General features: G+C 46.6%; 7 protein-coding genes across 7 annotated transcripts; 4 read left to right on the top strand and 3 right to left on the bottom strand.

Annotated features, from left to right (window-relative positions):
- Positions 1–1,658: 1,658 nt before the first annotated feature.
- On the top strand, positions 1,659–3,613 carry PGRI_065270 (Acyl-CoA dehydrogenase/oxidase; the record flags this gene model as incomplete). Its single annotated transcript, XM_040794241.1, has 7 exons — positions 1,659–1,707; positions 1,778–1,976; positions 2,033–2,152; positions 2,201–2,350; positions 2,400–2,916; positions 2,973–3,027; positions 3,081–3,613. 7 exons carry the CDS (start codon positions 1,659–1,661, stop codon positions 3,611–3,613), a joined length of 1,623 nt encoding a protein of 540 aa, XP_040649491.1.
- A 234-nt stretch (positions 3,614–3,847) lies between these two features.
- On the bottom strand, positions 3,848–5,642 carry PGRI_065260 (Aminoglycoside phosphotransferase; the record flags this gene model as incomplete). Its single annotated transcript, XM_040794240.1, has 3 exons — positions 3,848–4,770; positions 4,820–5,204; positions 5,259–5,642. 3 exons carry the CDS (start codon positions 5,640–5,642, stop codon positions 3,848–3,850), a joined length of 1,692 nt encoding a protein of 563 aa, XP_040649490.1.
- Positions 5,643–6,882: 1,240 nt separating this feature from the next.
- On the top strand, positions 6,883–8,615 carry PGRI_065250 (Major facilitator superfamily domain, general substrate transporter; the record flags this gene model as incomplete). The annotated part of the gene is made up of 3 exons (XM_040794239.1): positions 6,883–7,395; positions 7,448–7,601; positions 7,663–8,615. 3 exons carry the CDS (start codon positions 6,883–6,885, stop codon positions 8,613–8,615), a joined length of 1,620 nt encoding a protein of 539 aa, XP_040649489.1.
- A 402-nt stretch (positions 8,616–9,017) lies between these two features.
- On the top strand, positions 9,018–9,581 carry PGRI_065240 (SRPBCC domain-containing protein; the record flags this gene model as incomplete). The annotated part of the gene is made up of 3 exons (XM_040794238.1): positions 9,018–9,071; positions 9,133–9,282; positions 9,348–9,581. The coding sequence occupies 3 exons, from the start codon at positions 9,018–9,020 to the stop codon at positions 9,579–9,581; spliced, it is 438 nt and encodes a 145-aa protein (XP_040649488.1).
- Positions 9,582–9,685: 104 nt separating this feature from the next.
- On the bottom strand, positions 9,686–11,305 carry PGRI_065230 (Zn(II)2Cys6 transcription factor; the record flags this gene model as incomplete). The annotated part of the gene is made up of 4 exons (XM_040794237.1): positions 9,686–10,421; positions 10,479–10,603; positions 10,679–10,962; positions 11,017–11,305. 4 exons carry the CDS (start codon positions 11,303–11,305, stop codon positions 9,686–9,688), a joined length of 1,434 nt encoding a protein of 477 aa, XP_040649487.1.
- Positions 11,306–11,694: 389 nt separating this feature from the next.
- Positions 11,695–13,483, top strand: PGRI_065220 (Cytochrome P450; the record flags this gene model as incomplete). The annotated part of the gene is made up of 4 exons (XM_040794236.1): positions 11,695–11,869; positions 11,919–12,069; positions 12,140–13,388; positions 13,448–13,483. 4 exons carry the CDS (start codon positions 11,695–11,697, stop codon positions 13,481–13,483), a joined length of 1,611 nt encoding a protein of 536 aa, XP_040649486.1.
- A 206-nt stretch (positions 13,484–13,689) lies between these two features.
- PGRI_065210 (PAS domain-containing hybrid sensor histidine kinase/response regulator) lies at positions 13,690–15,630 on the bottom strand (the record flags this gene model as incomplete). The annotated part of the gene is made up of 1 exon (XM_040794235.1): positions 13,690–15,630. One exon carries the CDS (start codon positions 15,628–15,630, stop codon positions 13,690–13,692), a length of 1,941 nt encoding a protein of 646 aa, XP_040649485.1.
- Positions 15,631–16,754: the final 1,124 nt, after the last annotated feature.

Below are 16,754 nucleotides of genomic sequence, written 5' to 3'. Positions count from 1 at the left end.
TTCACCTCGTGGTGGCGCGTGGAGCTCATGAAATTGCGCCCGAACACTCAAATCGCGCTTCGTTTACCCAAAGATTGTTCCGCGCCATGCAAAAGTCCAAGGGCCAAGAGAAGTTCACAACGACTGAGTGGTACTAGTCATGCCGTATGTTCAACACGAGCAGATGATTTGTATTCCTTCTACCCAGACAATGCTCTGAAATTACAAAGCGGGAGGAATGAAGAATCCAACAATGACTCTCGAAGTGGGAGTGTCAGAATCATACCAACAACTTCAAGGAGATTCTCAGTGGGGCGCCAACACTTCTGGTTGGTGCTTCCAATCCCTTGTCAATGTTAAACGGCGACCGGTTTGGAGGGTAGACTTTGAGGTCTGGAGGCATGTACCAAAGCCTCGCTTCGGCCCAAGAACCCGATGTACACTAGGTAGTGTCAATTGAACAATACATGAAAATAGAATGATATCTGAGACTAAAAATACACCACAAGGCCGCATAAGCTGCTCTAGTTAACTAAACAAATTGATGACACATAAGCTGAACAATCTACGGAGTACTTCAGATGGTAACTGAAATGTGGAGCTCAAAGTGATCGACATATGTACGCGAGTTTGCCTACACGCGATGGGCCTAAGGATCCTCCAAGGTCACACAAGTCAAGTGATCGGAGATCAGCGTCTGTGCATGGCATATAGTATGTGCTTATATAGGTACTCGATAATGCATTATTAGTATATTCGATATTGTTTTTACTACAGAGCTTTGGGAGGTAGTCCATTAATACGCTATAATCCAGGTATGCCATGGAAACAGCCGCACTGGAAGCAAAAAAAGAAAAGAAAAGAAAAGAAAAGAAAAGAAAAAGAAATTGCGGGAAAACACGGACAGCATCAGCTCTAGGTAGAGTAGCTGAGTCTATCACATCTTGGCGAGATGCTCAGCTCCACATCTAGAAAGATGGTGATCCACTTCCAAGGAACATATCAAAAGGTATCCACTAACGTGCAGGTGGAACAAAATCTGCTACGATAAACTCTCAATCTTGTCGGTGAGGAAGAGATGTACGGAGTACTCCGTACTAATCTCATAGTTCATCCAATTCTCTGCCCAATCTTTTGGACCAGTCGAATGCTGCCTTTTCACTATTTTCCACCCAGTTCACATTGTAATGGGCCTTGGTGAACCTTCTAGTTCGCATAGCCACGGCGACTTTTCAACTTCAGATGGAATATGATTCTGGTTCTTTTCAGTGCTAAGTAGTATTTCGGAAGAAATTATAGAATAACCTGCATACGTCATAAGTTGACGCCGCACTTTAAATGAGAACATCCAAATCGTCGATAGGAATTAGCCTTTATCATGGTGGAAAATACTGCCTAAGTCTCCATCATTCTGCATAAATTTACTGAACAGGCAAAATGATTGGCCGGCATCTCGTGTTGCAGGGAAGAAAGTTAGAAGGCCAAAACACTACGATTCTAGGCGATACGAAATATATCAGCTAGCAGTTTGTACATAAAGTATACAAAACAACCCATCGCACATCTATCCAGAAGTTATCTCACTTGATAATTGAGATTAGTTCCTTCGTCTTCCATGATGCCCCAAACAGAATCCACCTTGCAACTCTTATCTACTCCTCTATTCCAATCGAAGGAATATGAGCATCCAGGCTATAAAACCCTGGAACGTTCTTACTACCGAGCCAGGTCAATAGCCAGACATCATCGTTAGTCTATACAGCATGAAGTCACTGTATCGGGACTAACAAGATCATAGGGCTCACCATTGACGACATCCTCTCTCTCACCCCGAAGTTCTGGCAATCGCATATGGACCCAATAATCATCCGAGATACTGTGGCTCACGTTCTTTTCTCAATTCAATTTAACCTTGTTGCCGGTACAATTGCCCCTTATGTGATGAAGAGGCCGGATCTGAGACCTGTGATGGAGAAAATTCTGAACTTCGATGTTTCGTACGATAAATCCAGCAATACCAATTTATAGACCATGCTAACATATCATATTACAGTGCTTGCTTCATGCTTAACGAGGTTGGCCATGGCTGTGATGCGAAAAACCTCGAAACCACAGCGACATTGCAGTCCGATGGTAGTTTTATTCTCCACACCCCGACACCCGGAGCAGCAAAGTAGGAAATTCAACGAAAGCAGAAGGGATACTATATTAACATCTATAGATTTATGCCACCCTCAATGCCCATAGCAGGCATTCCTCGAATTGCTGTTGTATTCGCACGTCTCATGGTTGGAGGAGACGATAGAGGGATCCGCCCTTTTATAGTTTCACTTGGAGACGGGAGGAAGATGTGCAAAGGTGTAACATCAACGTGCGTGAGAGAAACAAACGAGATTACTTCAACGACTAAAAACGTTCAGATTACTCCCTCCCATCGCCTGTGGACGGACTCTCGACCACTCCATCACTTCGTTCAACCAAGTCCGCCTCCAACCAACAGCCATGCTAGGCAGTCCCAGAAAGCCTGCCAACATGCGAATTCAATTTTTGATAGCGATTAACCGTCTAGGATTTGGAACATTGGCTCTAAGCTTAGCAACAATCCCTGGCCTGAAATGTGCCGCGCTCATAGTGGGAAAGTACAGTTTCCGTCGAATGATATGTGATGTTCAAGGATCTCCGAAGCCGATTGCCTCCTTCCGTACCCAGCAGCTGCCCATCTTGCATGCCCTGGCAGAGAGTGCGGTTATGGAAGCGTTTGCGAACTGGATCACGGCAGAATTCAGTGATACTTCAGTTGACTTTGCTGTCCGACATGGGTTTGCGGTTATCTTCAAGGGAGCTGTTATGCAACACACCCAGAAAAGCCTTTCAAACCTTCTTGAGCGGTGTGGCGCTCAAGGCGTGTTTGTTCATAATCAACTGGTGGAAATGGAGGTTCGTTGATTTGACAACTGAAAGATCACCCACGAAGTACTGACAGGTCTGTGTAGGCTCAAAACCGATGCAATGGTATCGCAGAAGGGGAAATTCTCGTTCTTTGCATTCGTGAGGTCCCCTAAATCTGAGCATGTACATTTTATACCGCTAACACATTATAGGACTGGCCACGGAAATTCTCCTCGGTCGATACGAAATCCCCAAAGCCATCAATCCAAATTCGTTAATAGCAAAGCATGAGGAAGGCTACATTGCAGAACTATTGAAGCTCCAGGCGGGTATCCATGAAGGCCACAGAAGCGAAGCCTACAACAATCACATGCTCCCTCATTGTCGGCCCATGATCCTAGCGATAGGACATCGCATGGCATACGAGGCTGCGGTCAATGCTGGAGTTGATTCTGATTTGCTTGCTCTATACGAAGCCGGTGTAGTCAAGACCGACTCTAGTTGGTACGTTGAGAATATGGGACTCAAGCGGGCAGATCAATTTGAAATGGAACGCAAGGCAGCCGATGCTCTTGTGCCGCGGATGGGCGAGCTTTTGGACAGCCTGGATACGTTGGATCCTTATCTTGCGGCTCCAATCCTTTCCGCAGAGAGATGGGAGACGTTCGTTGCTGACTGCGAGACTATTGAGGGAGATGCGTCCTTTGAGATTTTCGAGGGGAGAGATGTGCGCCCCAATCTTTGAAGATGAGCTCTGAGTCCTCTAAAAGCGAGATGATAGCGAACAGAAAGAGGGCAACCCCCCAAGGGAGCCAACTGGTAGATATTATTTGACATGCGGCGCCGGCCTATTAGTCACACACCTTCCCTGTATAATCCCCGACTTGGCCGGATCAGGACCGAATTAGCACCGAGATGACATATGCTGCTTTTGCTTATTGCAATTCTCACTCAAGCGTAGGTGTGCAGTGTTGTATTATCATGGTTGGCGGTTGTCTGCAAATGGCCATACTGCTTCCCACTGCCTTCTCTCTTCACTTGTAGTGCATTGAGAATTCAAAAGTTCATGCCGACACTGTTCCAGCCGCACTTTGTAGTGCTCATAATTGTCGTGGTTCACCCAGCCATCCCATCCCCGGTATACGCCGACTTGATCAATGAAATCCTCCATTAGTACAACCCCACTCGCCCACTTTTCCTCGTCCTCCTGTTGCTTTTGTTTGTCCTTCTCGGTAAAAGAAAGTGGACATGGGACGGTCGACCCTACACGAGTTGCCCATTCTTCCTGTAGTTTTATGAGCATGCCTTGAACAATTGGTTCACCGTCACTGAAGAGAGAGCCGGAAAGGCCGGTGATTTGGCCAGCAAGTGAATCTTTGAACCGCAATGCGGCTGCAACCTCGGGGCAGTCCTGCATCATCTGGATATCATAAAGTTTATAGAGAGACTGAGCAGCACGAAGCTTCTTCGCCTCGAGCTGCTCTTCCACGCTGAGCTCATCGAAATTCTCGGGTAGACTGATAGATTGTAGTCCCTCGGGGATGGGCCCATCGAATTCAATCAGGCCTGGATGACGGACTTGAAGAAATAGAGGTGACAGGTTCACAGCCTGCCAATCAATAATAGAAAGAATCTGCGTTGGTTGATCCGGATTCACGAAGATGTTATCCCCGTGCAAGTCGGGGTGCCATAAAGCAGGTTTGGATACTTCTTTGTCTTCTGGTAATAAAAGTCTAGCCACTTTGAGATAATTCCGCAGCGTGTCTTGCTTGCGTTGAGCGGTGGGCTGGTATTGACCAGGCCCAGAAAAAAGGCCTTGCTGACGTGGGAAATGTGTAAAGGTCTGTAGACAGGCAAGTTCACGGCGAACACGATCACACACGTAATCCTCAACGGATGCCCCTATCAGAAAAGAAAAGGTCTGCCAATGAGCCGAGAGAGAGACACTTACAGGGCCCTTGGTGTACGCTTGCATCAACAGCATTTCTCCCATCGTCGAAAAACATTCGATTTGTGGTCGGACCAACCGCAAAATCCAAGCCCATATTGCTCTTTTTAGCTCCAAGGTCAATCATCTGATCTGATTGAACTTCGGAAAGGTCCTTTGCATAATATAGGCTTCCGTACATAGGAAACCGAGTGGATACAAGTGCTTTCTCAAATCCAATGAGTTGTTGAACGATTTCGAATTTGTCAGGACCCGGTATATCATCCCACAGCTTGCCAAGTTCCACTCCCGGGCTCTTCTCCATTATAATATACTCGGCTCCAATCTCTTCAGCAGAGGGGCTCCAAGCGTACACCACGGGGGCTGGAATATTGAGTACATTTCGAACCTAAAAGAAAGGGTTCAGATCATATAGCTTGGCAACATGACAAGCAACCCTCACATAGTCCATGGTCGCGACCTCACTAGCCGTGGTAAAGTATTGAGGTCCAGCATTAGGATTTGGGAGCTTTGCAATGAATTCCTTCCCATCGTTCATGGTAAGAAAAAAGACCTTGTTAAAGTTCCCCTCTGAAAGCTTCTTCACTTCGACGCAGGACATAGACCCTGTCGCCTGGGTCGCGATCTTGACGAGTTTTGAAAGATTGAACTCGACATAGCGGCGAGAAAGCTGTTCCTTCTCATTCCAAAGCCAGCGTCCTGATGTGTAGCGATAAAAGCTATCTTCATCACAGTCTGTTGTGGAGAGGAGATTCCTTGTGTGGTAGTTGTATGCGATCGGGGAACAGAGGTCGAAAACGTGTGGGTCTGGAGGGAGGTCCACCATCGGACCCTATTTATATCAAATTGCGATGAAATACATGACAGAAAGGTTTTAATTTGGTAAGAGTGTAAATAAGAGGTAGGTTGGAGGATCCCATGAATCCTACGTGCGTACATTTCTGTTGAAACGAAGTTCGCATGAGTCGCGCTCAGTGCATATCCTTATCTTCCTTATCACCTGTATCACAAGGATGGATGTATCACATTCACTTCAGCATCCTTTTTTTAGCATAGACATTCGAGTTCAAAAATGGATTGTCTATGAAAATATCCGAACATCCCAATTATCTGATTTAGAAAGGGTATAAGATAGATTTTAAGGCATACGTACTTGATGTCTTAAGCGCCAAATGTTAGACATGATTACTTGAGCTTTCTAATAAAGGTAAATAGCAATTCATAGATGTCAATGATAGATTATAATCTAGCACCCATACATAATTGTATGTGTACATACCTCGGTAGAGGGATGATGTCATTTTGGCCTACTATATCTATGACCCTACCTTAACAGAGTTTATGAATGATGATCAATGAAGATCCAATGCTTGGGCTTGAAGTCTGTAGTTTATGCTTGAAGATCTCCCGCATAAATATACTTATGCAGTGGATATGACTGTGATATTCTACAACATATACGGTTGTCCACCCCATACCTCCCCTCATACCTCTTCTCATACCACTCACATCTCTGCTCACACCTCTCTGAGATTTTGTCAGCCAAGGCCTAGAAAAGGATTCTATATATGTGGCAATCCGAAGAATATTCTATTCTATATAGCCAGATCTAACATAGTAATGGGGGCCAATAGAAGAGAATGTTCTGACGTCAAGTATGGGTGGGGAATGCCAAGCAACAGCAGCAACCCTAGCAGCTCTGGAGATCACAAGCCAATTCTGGCATTTTTTTTTCTATTTGAGATATTCGGTCAAAAGACTAGAGAAGATTGTAAATGTTTAGTGAATATATTATCACTATTTGATACTATTTTATGATAAATCTTCAATCGTTACGATGTCAATAACTATGCATGCGCCACGGCCGCCACCACACCCTTAATCTGAGAGCAATGTAGATCCACTTGTCAACCCACTTTGTAAATCCACTATAAATCAGGTTTCAGTCCGTGGTGTCTCCGAGGTAAAAGTCTGCACATAGCTATACTACTTTGTACATATAACAGAGCGGTCCACAAAAAAATTTCTTCTTCCCACGTTCTTTGCTCCATCCCCCACACGCAAGGATGCCGCCCCCAGAGCAAGACGAAGCTCTACATGTTCACGGAGAAGGGAGACCGTCTGCCGATGGCGCAGATAGTGAATCTAGCGCCCCAGTCGATATTTCCGCCGAGCTTGAATCAAAAGAGAGCAAAGAGAGCGAACGCTCTGACGGGAAGCGCGAGCTCAAGGAAGGAGAGTGCTACGAGATTCTGGGATACTGCTGGCCACGATGGAAGAAATGGACCTATCTATGCGCGGTCGCGTTCGTTCAGGTTTCTATGAACTTTAACACCTCAGTATACCCTGCTGCTGTCAAGAATCTTTCCGAGGCTTTTCACATTAGCGAGCAACATGCTCGTACAGGCCAAATGGCTTACCTGGTTACTTATTCTATTGGTTGTGAACTGTGGGCTCCTTGGTCCGAGGAATTCGGTCGCTGGCCTATCCTCCAGCTCTCCATGTTCCTTATCAACATTTGGCAACTCCCTGCAGCCCTTGCCCCCAACTGGGGTAGTCTTGTTGTAGCTCGTGCATTGGTTAGTTCCTCCAGCTAGCATTCTGATAATCTAGTAAACTAACATAATATAGGGCGGTCTCTCTACTGCTGGTGGTAGTGTCACTCTCGGTCTCATTGCCGATATCTACGAGCCAGAGACGCAACAATTTCCTCTCGCATTCATCGTCTTGTCGTCTTGTCTCGGTACCAGTATTGGTGGTGTGATTGGAGGACCAATTGCGCGATGTAAGCAAACAACTTACCATCCTATACTGGCTCGCAACATATCACTAACTCCGATGTTTAGTCCTTGATTGGCAGTGGTTCTTCTGGATCCAACTCATCTTCGGAGGAGTCACCCAAATCATCATCTTCTTCATGCCCGAGAGTCGTGCGACCATTATCATGGACCGGGAAGCCAAGCGCCGCCGCAAAACCGGAGAAGACCCCAATATCTATGGACCGAACGAGCTCAAGTCCCCCCGTGTCTCCCTCAAGGAAGCCGGAAAGATTTGGGCGCGTCCATTCTACATGCTTCTGCGCGAGCCCATCGTCCTGTGCCTTTCTCTCCTGTCTGGTTTCTCCGATGCTTTGATCTTCACCTTCCTGGAGAGCTTCGCCATCGTGTACAAGCAAGGATGGGGATTCGGCACGCTCGCACAAGCGTGGGCAGTTATTCCGATCAACGCCGCCTACTTCATTGCCTACTTCAGTTACTTCCCGTGGTTCCTTCGTGATCAAAAGCTTCGGCTCAGACACGGTGATGCCGCCATCCCACCCGAGCGTCGTCTTAAGTGGCTTCTATTCCTCGCCCCGCTCGAACCAATTGGTCTGTTCGGTTTCGCATGGACATCCTTCGGCGACTCGAGAAATGTCCACTGGATCGGATCTATGATCTTCTCCGGTTGTGTCGGTATCGCCAACTTTGCCATTTACCTTTCTTCGGTTGATTACATGGTCGCTTCTTATGGTGTCTACTCCGCTTCTGCGACTGGTGGTAACGCTTTCGCGCGTGATCTTCTCGCTGGTATCTCTGCCATGTATGCCACGCCCATGTACACGAATATCGGAAACAAGTGGCATGTTGAATATGCAACCACTATTCTGGCTTGTCTTTCCTGTCTGGTTGTCACTCCTATCTATATCTTCTACTGGAAGGGACCGCAACTTCGTGCGAAGAGTAAGTTCGCATCTACGCTTGCCGCAGACAGAGACAAGAACAATGGTCGTCGTGTTAGCAGGATCAGCGTTGAGCCTTGATCTGGATATGCGAACACATTGTCGAAGCACGTGAAACTGTATATTTTTTTTCTGTTATGTATATATGACTCGTCATGTGTAGATTCGAGATTTTTGATGACCTTGTTATTGACCACGTCATGACTTCTATATAATCTTGGGGGTGGATTTTATTCTGTATCTCATTGCAAGCTGATTAGATATAGACTAAAAGAATTTTACAATTTTTCAATATTTATGTTTCGGGAAGATATGAAAATGTGAGACAACAAACAACAAACGTTGAGGCTATCTGCAGATCGGGTGGGGAGTACACGATGGATACAGCAAAGATATGCACTATGCTATATCCACGCACTTCCTTTAAAATAACCTTTGTATCCCCTTTCTCGTGCATCCGACCTCCCTACACCACCGACAAAAATGATCACAAGCACAATTGAAATAGCCGCGCCGCCTGCCAAAGTGCGCGAGATTGTATGTACTAGCCCTGAGGCCGGAATGCTTGGCAAAACAAGCTGACCCAGCCTTCCCTTAGCTACTGAATTTCTCAGCATACCCGGAATGGCATACAGAATGGCTCAAGGGGATCGAGGTCAAGGACAGCACCAAAACCCCGCAAGAACTTTCCTCAGGAGACAAAATCGAAGTCAACATTGAGAACTTTAAATTCGTTGCTGAAGTCAAGGTGAGAATGACATGTTTTTCCCAAGCATGAAGAAAAAGTAATGCTGAAGATTCTCAACGCCAAAGGAGAACACCGAGAGCTTGTTTTCTTGGCAAGGCCCGCCCGTGTTTACCATTGCTGGATTGCATAAATTCCATATCGAGCCGGCCAATAATGGTGCTTCGACTGTTTTCACACAGACCGAGGATCTGAAAGGCCTTCTTGCCTTCATTATGAGTCCTTCCCTGCTTGGGAAGAAAATGCGTGCCCATTTCGATATTTTCCACAGGGATCTTAAGGCCCGCGCTGAGTTGGCGTGATTTGGAGGGGGCTGGGATTAGTTGCGCACGCACGTTCTGCTGTTTTGCACACGCACTTTTGGTTTGTGTTACGGCCGACGGGTCAAGTTGAATGAAATTGTATTTCATATATATTCCACACTACTGCTGTATGGTGTGACCGATACCGATAGATCTGAGAGTATCGATTGATCCGTGCAATTGAAGATGGTGTCCCAATGAGATCGGAAGAGATCCTCACTCTGTGGTTTCTCCAGCCATAAGACGGCTTTGATGTGGACAAGCGTGTCACTAAAGTCTCCCAGTTGTAGAAAAGCAGCTACATCTTGTGCCCTCTTCATGAACCACCGGTGATGAGCCGTGCCAGCTGAAGCCACCAGTCCGACCGCGGCGAACCAGACGTCAAGTGAGTCATACGCACGTGTTGATGAGAGATACTCGAGGTGTTCCATAAATCGAATGACAATCGTATTCAATATGACTGCATGGGAGTAATATGTTGGCCCCTGGGCGATGAACATATAGAGTATGATTCCGCAGCGGATGGATTCCGTCATTGGTGATAGAGGAGGTATTGTCGTACTTGGGGCGGAGAGAAGGAGTCGGTGTATGACAAAACAGGTAAGGTCGTGAAGTTGTGTGGATGGGAAAGGAGTATTGCGCGCTCGCTGAAAGATGTTGCGCAGACGATTGAAAACATTGCTAACAGCATAGTCTACTTCGGTGTTGATGAGATCAAATAGCTGATCGTCATGCACGGCCGAGTCAAACTGCCATTCCGGGATAGGAGGGATGCCATCTCCGATGCCGAAGTCATCTTGAGTCTCGAATTGAGGATAACCCATGATGAGCATGGATACCCTATGAGACATGTGAGCATCGGCCTTCTGGGTTGTAGTTGTAAAGGGATTGTCTTACCAACTGATCATTCTCGCGGTGAGCGGGCTTGTCTGCCTTACTGCATTGATACCACCTCTCATATCGACCAGCTTTTTCAGGCCATTGACATGCATTTCGCCGACTTTTATATTGCCTTTGCCAAACTAAGTGTGAAAAGTAATCAGGGATCAATTCAAATTGTGAGACAGTAGGGAAAGAGGATGATTGTAGTAACTTACCTCGATGGTTGCCAAGGTGATGACTGAGTTCATAGTCCCATCTTGAACAGCTAGCGACATATATTCAACCTTGCGTCGTAGCAGTGCCACCGAGTCTGCCATGAGAAGTTCGGAGGTTTGAAACCCTTTCTGAGCCTGCAACTCTTCGTCAAGACATGCTGTCTGTAGAGAGACATGAAATAGTGCAGGATCCCCTAGAGCAAGAGGCCACCAGGAGATTAAAAACGGATTTGAAGTCGCATTTAGGTCAAGAGGGTAGTATTGGAATGCGATTTTGTGTAGGACTAAATGGGTAAGCTAGGGTTTCATCGACAATGATTCATTGGAGGCCTACATACAGCCGTAGATCAGACGTTGAACATGTTCTCGAGGAAGTCTAGTCTGCGGATACGAATCAAAAGGATCAAGGGACCCGAATCTGTAGTTAGTTAAAGTGCCGGATCCACCTAGAGGGTTTGTTGATTCCCCGTTCTGCCACCCGGGAGTTGCCGGCGCCGTCGAAGGTTCGTTCACATAGGCGCACTCGACTTTACGCTTGATGCAGCGGGAGCACCGTGGTGTCCGGAGGTCGCAGCTGGACTTTGATCTGGCACATGCAGCGCAGGCTCGGCGGAGAGATTGGCGCATTTTAAAAGAGTATTGCTGGGCATCCACAGGGGGGGATGTGTTCTAGGAATAGCTCAAGCTAGAACCCCACACCGCTTTTGAGGCTACGATGTGAATCGAAGAGTTGGAGCAACGTAAACGTAAGTGACAGAAGGTCGGCACAATATTGAATTTCCCGAGCAATTGTTCCGTTATATGTGGACCTCAGGTTAATGTCCCAAGCCCAAATCAAAAGAGGACTAGTCCCCGCACTACCCCTGCTTGGCATCGGAGTCTAGTCCTAATTGGGAAATATATAGAGTCCGATATCTTGGGCAGTATATCATGCCATTACTAAGGAAACCTCCCTTACCTAGGCATATTCTGGTCATTTCGAGCCATTCTTTTGACTGCCCTTATCACCTACCATCATGGACTCCAACATAGCCTTTGGTATGGCCAACACCTCCGTTGTTCAGAATGAGCTGCCGCAGATCTGGCTTTCCTATCCCCAGTTTCAGAGCTACCTGCTGGGCTCCTTGATGAGCTTCTCAGCCTGGCAGTACGCAGTGACCTTTTTGATTGCCGTATTAGTCTATGATCAAGGTATGCAGATGTCTTTAAGACTATACGAATCTGCTAATGTCATATCTAGTGATGTATATCATACGGAAGGGCTCTATAGCTGGGCCTCCACTCAAGATTCCGCTCATGGGCCCATTTATACAAGCCCTGCACCCCAAATTTGAAGGTTATCTCGCACAGTGGGCGAGTGGACCACTCAGCTGTGTATCTGTCTTCCACAAGTGAGCGTTTATGTCTCATCAAACTCTTATGAAACCAATAAAACTGTCTGAACTAATATAATTACTACAGATTCGTCGTTTTAGCCTCCGACAGAGACATAGCCCACAAAGTGTTTAAGTCGCCTACATACGCCGAGCCATGTATAGTTCCAGTCGCAAAGGATATACTAGGTCACAAAGCATGGGTCTTTCTTCAGGGTAAAGACCACACTGAGTACCGCCGGGGATTGACTCCTCTATTCACCAACAGGGCTATGGCTACTTACTTGCCGGTCCAGGAGAAAGTGTTAGCTGATTATTTCGCCAAGTTTGTCGCCACCAGCAAGGCAAACCAGGGACAGCCAAAGGAGTTCATGACCATGTTTCGCGAGATCAACTGTGCACTTTCATGTCGCACGTTTTTCGGTGATTATATCTCCCAGGCTGCTGTCAAGAAGATTGCGGACGACTTCTACCTTGCTACAGCCGCCCTCGAGTTAGTCAACGTACCACTGTCTATATACATTCCATTTACCAAGCCCTGGCTCGGAAAGCGGACAGCCGACGCTGTTCATGTCGAGTTTGCAAAATGCGCGGCTGCATGCAAAGCAAACATGGCGACTGGCGCAAAACCAACATGCATTGTAGACCATTGGGTGCTCCACATGATGGAATCCAAGCGATACCACGAAAGAATCGCAGCAGGGGAAACAGACGTCGAGAAGCCAAAGAACATGATCCGCGAGTTCACGAATGAGGAAATCGGAGAGACATTGTTCACCTTCCTCTTTGCCTCTCAGGATGCGTCGAGCAGTGCCACGACTTGGCTATTCCAAATCCTCGCCCAGCGGCCCGACGTGCTCGATAAATTGCGCGCGGAAAATCTGGCCGCTCGTGGTGGTGATAAAAATAAGTCCTTTGATCTTCCCATGCTAGAGTCCCTCACCTACACCAACGCAGTCATTAAGGAGCTCCTGCGTCACCGTCCACCTGTTATTATGGTTCCTTATCTTGCGACGAAGGACTTCCCTGTCACTCCCAACTATACTGTCCCCAAGGGCTCTATGATCATACCTTCCTGTTACCCAGCTTTACATGATCCGAATGTTTATCCTAATCCCGATACCTTCGATCCTGAGCGTTGGATCTCTGGGGACGCCGAGTCCAAGACTAAGAATTGGCTAGTGTTCGGCGCGGGAGCACACGATTGCCTCGCAAGAAAATACGTGCCGCTCTCTATGGCTGGTATGATCGGGAAAGCGGCGCTGGAACTGGACTGGAAGCATCATGCCACGGAGAGATCTGAGGAGATCCGAGTTTTTGCTACACTCTTTCCAATGGTTAGTACTATTAACTACATAATCATTCAGCTCCTAATCTTTACTAACTTCTGATACAGGATGGGTGCCCATTAGTGTTTACGGAACGTTCATAGAGCCGTTGTTAGCAGTTGTGGGGATATAGTTGAATTTTTTTCTGTCCTGGACCTTTTGGTGGAATGATTGTGAAGGCGGTTTTAGGCCTTCCCACCTATACGGTCTGACTTCGAGTCATGTTCGTATATTTATCTCTCAAAGTCTGTTATACAAATACATATCTCGAATGCTTCCAAAATATGCGAAAACTTCAACCCTTGACTTGTCATGGTTTCCCTGGCTTTGAAACCATGCGATTGATCTTTTTAACAAGCTCCTGAGTGCCGTAAGGTTTATGGATAATATCATCCATTCCAGCGTCAAACATTTCCTGTTGTTGTTCCTCTCTGACATTCGCTGTCAGTCCCAGAATGGGTACATGTCCTCCACTTTCCTTTTCAATATCACGAATTGCTTTCGTGGCACAGTTGCCATCCATCACAGGCATCTGCTGATCCATGAGAATGCAGTCGAATGGGGTATTTTCATTCGCGTCGACAGCCTCTTTGCCGTTGCTCGCTTCCGATATGTCAAAGCCTAGTGTATTCAACTTGCGCGATATGATTCGTCTGTTGATAATGTTATCCTCGACCAAGAGAATACGCTGACCGTCGCCGGTTTGTTTCTCCTGATCAGGATGAGATGGAGAATTTCGATTCGTCCGTTTGATCTCATAATTCTTGGCCTCTTGGGCTATACTGTGGGTATGCACTGTGTGCTCGTCTTTCGGACCACCTGGCATTGCCTCAGAGAGGCTATCTTCAGGGGGACTTTCCGGGATCTGAGGCTCTTCCGTCGTTTGATTGACACCGCTTATTTTATTTCCCAGTGACTGGATATCAACGCAGAGCGCATCAATTGCAGAAACACCGAAGCTCTCATCTTCTTCGCCGGCTTCGTTGGTTGTTCTGCGCACTTTGAAAAAGAAACCGAAGGTGCTACCGTGAGATTCCTTTGAGCTCACGCCAATCTCACCCCCATGGAGGTGGCAGAGTTTCCTACACACGTTGAGCCCAAGGCCAGAGCCACCGTAGATGCTCTCGGTTCTAGGAGTTGCTTGGTTGAACCGTTCGAAGAGACGTTTCTGGGCTTCCTCGGTGACACCAATACCCGAGTCCTTGACGGCGACCATAATATATGCAATTTCGCCACTTCCCCATTGGGGATTGTCAGTCGCGTCTTGGCGGAGTGCTGCTTCACCTGAATCGAAGAAGACAATATTTGGTGGGTACGAAGGAGGACGGTCGAGCGAAGCACCCACTGAGACTCGGATCGATCGCGGACCCTCCGATTTGGCGGTAAACTTGATAGCATTTGAGAGTAAGTTGACGAGAACCTGACCCATCCGATCCAGATCTGCCATAACCCAATCAATGCCGCATTCGGCATAGGAAACATCGGCTTTGTATTCAAACTGTATCCCCTGCTTTCGGAGTTCGGGTCGGAACATCGCCATCGGCATGGTGAGATGTCGCTGTGGCTGGACTTTTCGCGGCGACAATGGCAGCATCGATGCGTCAAGTTTCGAAAAGGTGAGAACGTCATTGACAATTTTCTTTTGATGTCTGATGCAGAGTCCGATTGTCTCGGCTGCCTGTGAGATATCCATGACTGAGATTTCCCCCGGCTTCTTGTTATAGATTGCCTCTTGAATATCCTCCGTGCAATGTACTATCGCAGATAGAGGATTGCGAATTTCGTGACTAATCATATCGATGAATCGCTCTTGTTGCTGCTTGCGTTCCAGCGCCTCTTCCGCAGCCTGTTTTTGTACGAGCTCTGCCCTTTTTTCCGGTGTAATATCTGCGATTGTACATATGAACACCCCGCCTTCTTCTAATCCAAAGCATTGTACATCCTTATCATCCAGCCGATCCAACGTCATGACACACCAAATTGAGTTCGGGTCACGGGTGTGGTATTCGAGACGTAGGGGTCGTTTGGAGGTTGCGACCTCTCGATACCCAGTAGACACCCTGTGGTAGTCATCTGGATGGACCGAGCGCAACCAACACTCAGAGAAGTCGACACTAGGGCATGGGATGAGTTCCCGAAAGCGGCGATTCACGGAGACAAGTTCATATCGGTGGGTGAGGATGGCGACGCCGTTCGGTAGAATGTCGGCCAGCTGCTGTGCCGAAACATTTTGATTGAAAGTGAAAGTCATCTATTCCTCGGACGCCGCTTCTTCCAAATCAATGGAAGAGATGCCAGACGCTAGGAAGTATATGATGACTGCTTATGTGTTGCTCACAAGAATTCGGGCGCGCATGGCAGATGAGGCTGAGCCGCGATCGTCAATTTTCTGTAAATTCCCCAGGTATTTGACAGCCAATATGTGTTAGCTTATATAACATAGTCAAAAAATGAACGAAGAAATTCGCAAAATGATATATGTTGTATGACGATATAAAATACTGTACGTCATTGTGGGTTCCCCCCCTTCGATCGACTTCCAATCTGGGGTGGAAGTATTTTCCAGGATGGCTGTGATTGGCAAAAAGTGATGTCCACTTGAGGAGGTGACCCTGGATGCTTGGTTCCTCAACCCTGACGTCATTTGGGTGAGGATGAACTTCGGTTAACCGAGTTAGGGCCTCGGATATCAAATTTCACGAGTTCTCCAGGTTGTTGTTTTTGTTTTCTTTTGAGTCTTTGAGGTGCATAATGGCTTCTGCTTTTATGCATACATGGCGAATGATTGTGGGTTGGAAATGTATGTGAAGCATTGATGGATGCATAGTTGCTGGAAGTCAAAGGTTAAACATAGAAAAGTCGTCTGCACAAATTAAGCCTTTTTCCGCCTTTTTTTGCCATCAACCTAGAAACTTGACAAGACATCTATAAAGAATGATATCTGAGAAAATCACTGACAAGACATCACGGTGCCGTTCATGCGGCCGACTATTCTTGTAATACACCATTCTATCAGGTAGACTATCCTCATATTTAACAATACATATTCCTATCTAACTTGACTTCAAGATATCCCATAATTATCTATCCTTAAACGGGCTAGTACGAAGCTCTGTCATTGTGGTTATGTAAAAAATACAGGCTATAATATAGTACTACAAACTACTCAGTAGTGGCGGCGAATTATGTATAAAACAATTGATAAAATGCGAATATTCATGAAGTCCCCTTGCAGAGGCGATGTGTATATATTTACTCACTACACTAAGAATTCTATGTCAAGGGCCGGGACCGTGAATTTTTGTAACATGGTATTCTTGTGCCATGAAAGCTTTCCAGGTTTAGATATTAAAGATAATTGTTACCAATTTTCTC

This window comes from Penicillium griseofulvum (genome assembly GCF_001561935.1).
Source record: "Penicillium griseofulvum strain PG3 chromosome Unknown contig_91, whole genome shotgun sequence".
NCBI lineage: Eukaryota > Fungi > Ascomycota > Eurotiomycetes > Eurotiales > Aspergillaceae > Penicillium > Penicillium griseofulvum.
This window is presented reverse-complemented; position numbering and strand designations above follow the sequence as displayed.